We start from the raw sequence: 10,503 nt of genomic DNA on the forward strand, positions 1-10,503 counted from the left end.
GAGTTGCAGTAACAGGCTGCCTGCCATGGCGCCAACTTAGAAACAAAGAAAAACTGAAAAACACACAGGGGAAAGGAAGATGAGGAAAAAAGTAAAAACATATTATATCAACACTGTGACACACTATGGTGTTTATGAAAAAAACCTCTGCATAGAGCAAGTTATTAGCCAGAGGAGTAAGTGGGTTTAAGGGGGCCCGAAGAATCCAGTCCCCAAAACCAGCGCAGCCATAGTTCAGAAATATTGATGGAAAATTGTTCATTTCTGTGCAGCTTTCAGCCTGCTCTGGAAAACAGATTTAACAGGCGAAAGGAGGGGGAAAGGTATGGGGCAGAGCCGAGTCGACACATCCATCCAGGAAGAATTTAGTCAACAGATCCAAGGCCGTTGTCGGGGAGATCCAGATTCTGTAATCAGTTGTTTTGGGAACAGAAGAGTCAGGCAGACGACAACAATTTTTCATCTGCTTTAGAGTTCCAGCTGGTACATCTCAAGGTGGCAATTCCAATCAGGCAAAATGGTGTGGACAGATTCCGCCGAGCTGAATCTGTCAGCTTCCTCCAAGATCATTTAGAACCACAAACTGACAACTGGACCGTCTCCCGCAGGACTTTCTGGTAGAGAGCAGAACTTCTAGTTCTGTTGTTCAGGTCCTGAAGCACCAGACCATCACACTATCACCACCATGTCTGACCTTTTCCTGACATGAAGCGTGAATCAGATGTGACAGTTGTGTGTTTTTGTTGTCTTGTGTCATACCTCCCTCTTGTGCTCAGTTGTTTACCTGCCACTTTCTCCTCTGTTACACACACCTGTCAGTAGTTTCCAATTAGTATTATCTCAGCTGTTGTTCATCTCCTCATTCCCTCTGCTTGTATTTCTTCTGATTCAGTTCTCCACACCCTCGCTGGTTCATTGTTTGTTATCCCCACCAACTGTTATGGTTCCCTTATCGTCTCTTTGTTGTTCCCTGAGTTTTTGTTTATTTAGCTGCCCTGCCAGCTTTTTGTTTTATTTTTGTTAAATAAATCATTTTTTACTAAAACTTCATCCTCCGTCCAGATCTGGGTTCATTCCTTCTGCAAATCCTGACAGAATAAATCAGTCAGCAACAGAATCCACCAGGAGGATGAGTATTGAGTTTTTTGAAAAAGGCGCTGTAGATGTTTGCCTCCAAGGATTTCACCCCTTCTGAAGCACATTGTATTCGGAAGACTACCCGCGCCTTCATTGATGCTGGGAACCCTGTTGTTGACCTGTGGAGGAGGTGGGTGGCGACTGAGGCCTTTTTCAAAAAGTTTGTTCAGCATTCAAGCCTCGCCACCCACCCAGGCATGCTGGACTTGTTTGATGAGGCTCTGCATGACTGGGGAATTCTTCGTGCAGCCCTTCTACCCTCTAGTGTCCAGTCACCTGCTCCTCCAGAACCACCTCCAAGAAGGCTACTGAGACCTCAAGCCTCCTGCGCCTTCAAGTGGGTCGACGCCTCCACCTCCATCTGCGCTTCAGCGAGGTTTGACGCCTCCCCCTCCTGTGCTCCCAGCACCTCCGGGAGGGTCGATACCGCCACCTCCATCTGCGCTCCCCAGATGGCAGACGCTTCTACCGCTTCCTGTGATCTCCAGAGGGTCGACGCTTCCACCTCCTGTGCGGAGGGTCTTGAGGGGAGGGAAGTGGTGGTCACCACCCTGGCTGCTGTGGCAGTGTTCCTCACTACAGCTCTTGTGGAGTTGTTGTCCACGCCTGCTACGGCTCCAGAGCCCACAGAGCTGGAGCCAGCATCTGAGCCTTCAGAGACAGAACCAGCACCTGAGCATTCAGAGCCCCCGGGTCAGATTGTGAAGTCCCCGGGTCTGCCTGAGGCTCAAGAGGTTTCTACGCCGGTCTCTGCTCCTGATTCTACGCCGGTCTCTCCCACCTGAGCTCCATCTCCCCCGTGGCCGAGTCTCGGGTCGTCCACCATAGCTTCATCCTCGTCATGGCCCTGCTTTGGGCCACCCACCAGAGATCCACCTCCGCTGCGGCCGGATCCACGGTCACCCTCCTGATCTCCACCTCCGCTGTGCCCTCGTGAGCTTCATCTTTGCCGCGGCTGGGTCCATGGTCGCCCTCCAGAGCCCCTGCCTCATCTGTGTTGGGTCCCTGGGCACCCACCTGAAATTTCTGCCCTCTTCAGATGTGCCTAGGGCCATCTTAGTGACTGTTCTTTGTTTTGTTTTTCTCCCAGGTTTTTCCTGTCAGTTTTTGGTTTGCCTTTTTGTTTTCTTTTGTTCACTGTCTGTTTTCTTGTCTCGTTAGTCCATGTTGTCTTTGTTGTTGTTTCTGCCCCTCCATTCTTTGTTGTTGTTGTTACCCCCGCCTCCCTCCCGTGTGATACGTAGAGGGGAAGTACCGTGAGGATGTGTGCTTTAGCTGTCTTGTGTCATACCTCCCTCTTGTGTTCCCTCGTTATCATTACGCCTCTTTTTCCCTCAGTTGTTCACCTGCCATTTCCTCCTCTGTCACACACACCTGTCAGTAGTTTCCAATTAGTATTTTCTCAGCTGTTGTTCATCTCCTCATTCCCTCTGTTTGTACTTATTCTGGTTCAGTTCTCCACACCCTCACTGGTTCATTGTTTGGTATCCACATCAACTGTTATGGTTCCCTTATCATCTCTTTGTTGTTCCCTAAGTTTTTGTTTATTTAGCTGCCCTGCCAGCTTTTTGTTTATTTTTGTCAAATAAATAGTTTTTTACTAAAACTTCATCCTCCGTCCGGATCTGGGTTCATTCCTCCTGCAAACCCTGACAGATGCGGGTGGCTCATAGGTCAAAGTATTTTTACAGTCTTTATTTTACAGTTAAAATATATTTTTATTAAATAAATTCTAATGTTACAACTAATCAGGGATCCCTTTAAAACAATTTATATGTTTAAAAAGATAGTTGAGTTCAGTTTGTTGGGAAGTATGGTGCCATGTAGTGTTTGGTGGAGGTGGTTTGTGAAGGATGCCTTTTTGTTTTCACTTTGGAGACCCTTTTTCTCTTTTTTTTTGTGCTGACTCGTGAACTTTGAGGCCTGCAGAGCATCAGATGTTCTGGGTTATTTGGAGACCTCCTGGATGAGTTGTGGATTCTTGATTCTACAGGTGTGGCAGTAATTGTGGGTGAGGCTGTGAAACTCAACTCAGCTTCCTCCAAAACATCTCAGCGAATTCTTAATTTACCAAGGGGATGGAAGGACTTTAAAACCTGCATTTGTTTTTACTCAGGTCATCTTTGACTGATATTAATTTTTGTTTTATGACAAAAATAAGTGACAGAAAAAGTAAAAACTAGAGAAATGTGTTAGAGGGTAAATACTTCATTGCACCAACCTTAAAGCCAACTGTTTTTGCAGTTCTAGTTGCAGGGACAATCACTATGACACAACCAACGTTTCAAACATGTCTGACGGATAAAACAACAGAGAGTTTTCAGACGTGCAACAAAAACATGATAGAGCAGGTAAAATACAACATTTTATCAATTATTAATCTATTTTCCATAAAGAGGACTAATGAAACTAACTGACTTATTCTTGTCTTAGATAAAGAAGGTTTACACAACCATCGAAGGATTTGACACTTTAACAATCAACGCATACAGGTAGCTGTTGGAATTTTAAAAAAATTAAGAAATTAACATCTTTCTACAGACATCTACTTTCACTTTTTAACAAAGTTTTTTTTTTCTTGACTAAAGTCTTGGAAGCATTATTGTAAGTTTTGGGATCACGATTGTCTCCAACCTGAAGCCTCAGGATCTGATTGACAGATCAATAGAGCTCAGTAAAATACTTAATGGCTCATTTGAACTGCAGACGACAGGTAGGTGACCTGTGGCAACAGATTCTTCTCCATCTTCTCTCTGCTAATTTGGTCTTTGTTTGCACAGGACTTGTCGAAGTAACAGTGCCGAGTGGGTTGGTGCATTATCATACCGACGCCACCGTTAACTGTAAAACGAAGGAGGACCTGGGAGCTCAACCCCTGTGGAATATAAATAATGGCAATGGCGTCTTTCTCATCACTAATGGGACCGTCTCAACTGTGTCAACCCAACAAAAACAGAGCACAGTTACGCTCCAGCAAGTTGATGAACTCTGGGAAGGTATACTTTACAACCAAGATCATCTTCACAAGCAGGAGAATAGACTGATCAAAGATTATTACTGAAAATTAATTGAATATTTTAAGTAAACATCTGAGCACTTCTTAAAGGGATAGATATCACTTGTCACTTTGGCCGTCCGTTCATTTTTAGTATGGTCTCTGCAGTCCTTTATAAATGAGGCCCCTGGGGTCAGATTTATAAAGGATTGCGTGGAAACCTTACTAAAAGTGAACGTACGGCCAAAAGGTGAAAATGGCGTACGCCAAAAAAAATCTGATTTATAAATCCATGCGTACGCATGTTTCTTCACACCTTCCCTTTTTAGATCACAGCTTCATGTCAGAGTTTGCGCACGAGGTCCTCCTCAGGTTCTACCCTCTACACGCCCACACTCAACCATAAACAGTCAATGTAAAGTACCTCATGAATGTTAAGATGTATTTAAATCAGTCAGCGGATCAACGTCAAAAAAAGTGATTGGCCGACTCAGACATGTTCCGTTAACACATTCTCATGACGGACTCGTCAACATATTGACGCTTGGGCAGGGACCGTCTGCGTCCAGTTTCGACACGCCAGGTAACCCCCGCGCGTCCGTCCTTGCTGCTCGCGGCTTTTAAGGGTTGCGTCACTTAGGGCTCTTTGGGTCGGGGGTCTGAGGTTAACATGAGGGATCAAGATTAAAGGTTAATTTGAGATACTGGGGTCAGGGATAGGCTGTATAAGGCTAATAGAAGTTAAATTTAGGATCTGGGATGGTTTGTTTCGTGCATTTCCTACTCTTGTAAAAAATATGACAATGCGCTCGACCTTCTCCGCCTCATCTCGTAAAGAAAGGACGCGCGGGGGGTATCCGGCGTGTCCGAATGTGGACACAGATGGCTACCTGACCAAGCATCAATATGTTGGCGCGGGGGGCATGAGAACACGTTGGCTCCGACGTGCGTCTGGAGGATGACAGGTGCTGACAGCTGCTCACGTGAACAAATTTTCTGCAATTGAAACAGATTTTCCCTCATTTTGCAGGTTTACAGACGTTTAGAGAAATCAAAAACTCAGCTTCAAATTAATTTTCTCTCAGAACCTGCAGGACGATAAAACAATAAATAAAATTAAGTAAGTCAGATAAAGTTACAAATAAGTTCATCAATCTTCTCACCCGTACTCCCCCTCCTGCCTGCTCTGTTATCTGCAGCTGACCCTTTCCTCACCCCCTCACATCCCCACAGCCCAGCACAGTGACAAATACAGACTTTAATAAGTGAACTTTTTATAACATTCACACTGGTGAGGGTGGGCACGCCCTGCAAGTACCCAAAGCATGACTTTTCTGTTGTGCTGTTGAAATGTGTCTTGTCGGGGAGGGGTCTGTGGGTCAGGGTCGTCTGAGGAGGAAGGAGATGAAGGGAGATGCGTGAAGATTTAAGTTATTTATTTCAAAGGTCCTCATGGCTCAGCAGCAGCAGCAGCAGAAGCATAAATATTACTGTTAAGAAAGCTGATGATAAAGATGAATAAAAATCTAAGTCTGATTCTGAAGGTAAATTAAATATCTGACAGTGATCATTACACAGTGTGGCTCTAATTCCTCACTTCACCATCTGTGTCGCAGTTTCACGTCTCCAAAATGAGCGTAGCATGGCTCAGAGCTGTGAGGCACCGCACATTTTCACGTCAAGTTTGGATTTTATAAATCACAACCTTTGCATGAAAAGTGGCGTACGCAAGTTTCTGGGCTCAAATTGCGCCAGTTTTATAAATCCGACCCCAGGTCTCTAAATGAGTGTAAAATGCAGAGTCCAGGGAGCTCATTTATAAAGGATTGCATAGAAACCATACTAAAACTGAATGTAAAGGTGAAAATGGCGCATGCCAAAAAAATAATTCAGATTTATAAAACCGTGCACCTGTGATGGACTTGCGACCTGTCCAGGGTGTACCCTGCCCCTCGCACTGTGACTGCTGGATATGGGCACCAGTGACCCACGCGACCCTGAAAAGGAAGAAGCGTGTACAGAAAATGGATGGATGGATGGATGGAAAACCGTGCACATCTTCAAGCAATTTTCTTTAAGGCATCACAGCTACACCTCAGTGGCATATGCAAGTTTCTGGGATCGTTTTGTGCGTACGCAGGCTTTATAAATCCGGCCACTGGCCTGCAGATGAGTGTACACTGCAGAGTCCTGGTCTGATGATGTTTTACTTCTGTGTTGGCTCATTCTTTTGAACTGTGGCTGCTTTGTTCCCCGATGGTCACAGTCATCTTGGCACTTAGCATATGTAGAGGTAACCCTGGTGAAAAAAAACTTTTCTATTGTTTTTTTCTTTGTCTTTGATTTTATTTTTTACACTTATAAGAAGAAAATCATTTTAAAGTGTTTTTATTTTCTTTAAGTGAATAGGACNTTTGTATGTTTATTCTGTTCATGTGTCTAAAATAAATTACTTTATTTTGAGAAACCTGACCAGGTCACAAGTTTTCATTTTTCACTTCATTGTCAGAGGGGTRTTWCATTAAAGTCTGATTTCATTTTTTGCAAGGTCTTGCTGGATTATCTTTATGAAAATAGGCTGGTCCTAATTTCATGGAGTGATTCCTACACATACACTACACTGTTTGTGCCAGGGGACTGGATATTTGGGGTGAACCAGTCTTTTCTATAATGTGTTTTGAGGGTTGAAAGCCACTGGGACGTCATGTTGAGAGAATTAATGTCTGTTTCTCTGAAACTCCCACTCTGGATATTGGGGTCCTCCTTTTTACCTGATTTTTTACGAAGAACAAGTTAGTATTTCCACATTATTCCTTTAGCAGGTGAATTACCAGTTTAGGGTGTCACCAGTAAACTGGTTGATCCAGTATGTGAAGGTACTGCTTATAAGGCTGCGCTTACCTGCAGCTCCTCAGACTGAAGAAGTCTTCTGGACAAAAGTTCAAATATTTCCTGACATTTTGGATCAACTGAAGACTTCTTAAAGAGCTTTTTTTGGATACACAGATAAGAAAGAGTTACAGTCGTCCAGCCTAGACATGATAAATGCAAGGATCAATTTTTCTGCATCATTTTTGGACAAGATGTTCCTAATTTTAGTGATTTTACGTCAATATTATAATGCAAAAGACTGCACTGAAGTCCTGCTACTAATAATAATTTGATGCTAATGTGTTCAAAGATTTTTAGATTTGTAAAACAGATACCACAAGATGTTCAACATTCCTGTTAACAAAGTGCTTTTTCATGTAGGGGTTCTCAGACTATTATGACTTTTTTTCTTGTAATATTTTGACTTTATTCTGTCAATATTCTCGTATTATTAAATCTTTATTGTGGTAACATTTTGTCTTTATTTTCATATTATTACGACATTATTCTGGTAATATTATGACTTTATTCTTGTAATATTTTGGCTTTATCCTGTCAATATTCTTGTATTATTACATCTTTATTCTGGTAATATTGTGTCTTTATTTTCATATTATTACGACTTTATTCTGGTAATATTTTGTCTTTATTTTCATATTATTATGACTTTATTCTGGTAATATTTTGTCTTTATTTTCATATTATTACRACTTTATTCTGGTAATATTTTGTCTTTATTTTCATATTATTATGACTTTATTCTGGTAATATTTTGTCTTTATTTTCATATTATTATGACTTTATTCTGGTAATATTTTGACTTTATTAATATTGTAAATATTCTCATAATTAAAAAAACTTCTTAGCCTGGCCCCAACACTCTGTCATACTTTACCCAATGAAGGCAGTCCAAAAACTGAACTCCATGACTAATTTTATGTAAAAAGAAATTATCAACATTTACAAACTGGAATCTATTAAATAAATATGTCCTAAGCAATTTTAGATCTGATCCTGTAATCCCAATATCATCTTCAAATCTCTGTCATAGAATATTGTGATCAACTTTATCAATATGTGGTTCATTTAGTAACCTTAACTGTCTTTGTGTTTTGTTTTTTCTTTCTTCAGGAGTGTACATATGTCTCTTTGTACAACAAAATTCATCAGTAACTATATATCACACAGCTAATGCTACAATGAACATATGCCTAATACCAAAGATTAGAAACTCCACAAATACAGCATATCCACGCTGTAAATCTGCTGACGATGTTCTGTTGGTAACCATCATCTGTGAAATAGACAAAACCAGTGAAAATTACACTGTGACATGGTCAGAGTATGCTTCAGCAGGGAGAAATACGTTTGGTAAGAATATTCTCGTTGAGTCATTTATCTCCTTTAATGAATTTTTGTGCAGACTTGTCTTTTCAACATCTAACATGCAAGTGTTTGTTGCAGGTGACCGAACATACACGTACACTGCTCAGAAAGTTATTTCCTGTGGAAATGCTCAAATTTCAACGAAAGCAGAAGCATCGTGCAATTTCACTAATAAGTGTGCACAAACGATCTCCAAATCTTTTGTCTTCACAATCATACGTTGTAAGTTTTACTTGACATTTTGTTGACATAATGACTTATTTTGTTTTCCAACATTGGATAAATGTTTTCCCCCATTTTACCAGTGAAAAATCATAAAATAACAAACTTTATTGCACTCAAACCATTCCCATGTTTTACATAAAAGTCTACTGGAACTCTGGTACAGTGTGTTCCAACATTAAGTCGCTGAAATTAGTGTGAATTATTTTTTCAGGTAAAACTTTTTTTTATTGCAAGCAACTTGTCATCAAATTTATGTCTAGACCCGACAACATCTCAGAAATTAGGAATGCAGGATTTTAAAGCAGATCAACGAAGTATCAGTAAAATAAAAACATTTAAAAAGTCAAAATTAATATTTAAATTTGTAATTTTCAGGAGCATCACTGCGAAAGAGGCAAATTAAGAAAACAAAAATTAAAATTATTCACATAACGTAATGCAAAAAAAATTAAAATAAAATAAAAAGATTTTAAGCCCAGCATTCCATGAGTATATGCTGTCACCTTTTGTGTTAGAGTTTTAGGTCATCTTAAGGTAAGAAATGACAGAGTTGTAGCCGTTTTGGTCAAAATGATCAAATCTCCATATTACACACACAATGTTGCGTCTGAGCTATTACCACTTCAGGATTTAACTGTCAAAATCTCAACATTACAGTCATTGTTGTGTGGATAAATTACAATTAGTTGAGGCAGCCATCTTCAGTTGTACCGACTAAGTTAATGAGACAAAACATATTTGCTGAAATTCTTTAATAATTGTAAAAAAAAAAAAAATAGAATAGAATAGAATCAGTGACATTGGTACTTGTGAATAAAAAACTAGTAACTTCAAACAAAACAGTGGAGAAAGTAGCTCGTAACAATGTTTGTGTAACTTTGATTTAAGTTTTTATTTGTAAATGTGACACATTTTATCTCATATTTAGTGACCTATTAAAAGTGTCATTAAAGGAACAGTCTGGTCATTTTTAAAGTGACGTTCTTTCAGTTATCAAAAGCTAGTATCTAATATATTATCTGATAAGGACAAAACATCGCTTTAAAATAAAAAAAAACTAACAAAACTATGCAGGTGTTACACCATATTTTGTGACTGTCATATATTGTGACCAGAGGCCACGTTGTTGTGTTTCTACAACAAAACTTGGACGAAAATAGCCACAAAGAAGAATATGATAACGCCAAAAGTGCAACCCAGAGGTCACAAAATATGACAACTGTTGTCAGAGATTGTCACTTCACTGTAGCTTAGTAAATAATAAAAATATTTATTCATAAACTCATTGTATAAATCCTCTAATGTCAGAAAAATAACTTGATCACTGGCATGTTGACTATTACTACTACTATTATTACTACTCTACGCGATAATAGCTATCATATTATGTGACCCTGTACTAATTTAATAACAGTCACCATGTCAGTGATCAAAAGTTATTTTTCTGACACTAGAGGATGCAAACAATTAGTATAAATAGTTTTGAAATAAATTTTTTTACTATTTCCTTAGCCACAGTGAAGTCACAATATGTGACAGCTGTCATATTCTGTGACCATGTATAACAACAGTCAACAGTTTTTGTTTTTTTCTACATATGTCTTCAGCCTTATGCTGCGTTCACACCGAACGCGATTTCAGCTTCAAAATCGCAGCCAACGCTGAAGTTTGAAGCTTGTGCACTTTGAGGTCACACGCAGGTCAGCTCTTGAAGCGCTGCACGGCAAGAGCCTCCCCGCCCCTCCCTCCTCTGTCGGGCTCTGTTTAATGTCGGACGAGGAAGTGGCTTTGCTTTATTTACAGAGAGCAAGAGCATGTCAATTCACCAGATAATTCAGAGTAGAGGCTCACAGCTCGCTTTCAGGACTATTTTTCTCCCGAGTCCAGTC

General features: G+C 40.3%; 2 protein-coding genes across 2 annotated transcripts in view; both read left to right on the forward strand.

Annotated features, from left to right (window-relative positions):
• Positions 1-8,447, forward strand: part of LOC106530641 (uncharacterized) — a 9,666-nt gene extending 1,219 nt beyond the window's left edge. The window contains exons 3-8 of the mRNA XM_014026307.1: positions 3,382-3,488; positions 3,571-3,629; positions 3,726-3,850; positions 3,918-4,133; positions 8,135-8,388; positions 8,427-8,447. Of these exons, the coding sequence (XP_013881761.1) occupies positions 3,405-3,488; positions 3,571-3,629; positions 3,726-3,850; positions 3,918-4,133; positions 8,135-8,388; positions 8,427-8,447 (759 nt within the window). The 5' untranslated portion in view covers positions 3,382-3,404. The remainder of the gene's footprint in view (positions 1-3,381; positions 3,489-3,570; positions 3,630-3,725; positions 3,851-3,917; positions 4,134-8,134; positions 8,389-8,426) is intronic.
• adgrf3a (adhesion G protein-coupled receptor F3a) overlaps positions 8,409-10,503 on the forward strand; it is an 11,460-nt gene continuing 9,365 nt past the window's right edge. The window contains exon 1 of the mRNA XM_014026320.1: positions 8,409-8,611. Within this exon, the coding sequence (XP_013881774.1) occupies positions 8,449-8,611 (163 nt within the window). The 5' untranslated portion in view covers positions 8,409-8,448. The remainder of the gene's footprint in view (positions 8,612-10,503) is intronic.

This window comes from Austrofundulus limnaeus, unplaced genomic scaffold (genome assembly GCF_001266775.1).
Source record: "Austrofundulus limnaeus strain Quisiro unplaced genomic scaffold, Austrofundulus_limnaeus-1.0 Scaffold542, whole genome shotgun sequence".
NCBI classification, from domain to species: Eukaryota; Metazoa; Chordata; class Actinopteri; order Cyprinodontiformes; family Rivulidae; genus Austrofundulus; species Austrofundulus limnaeus.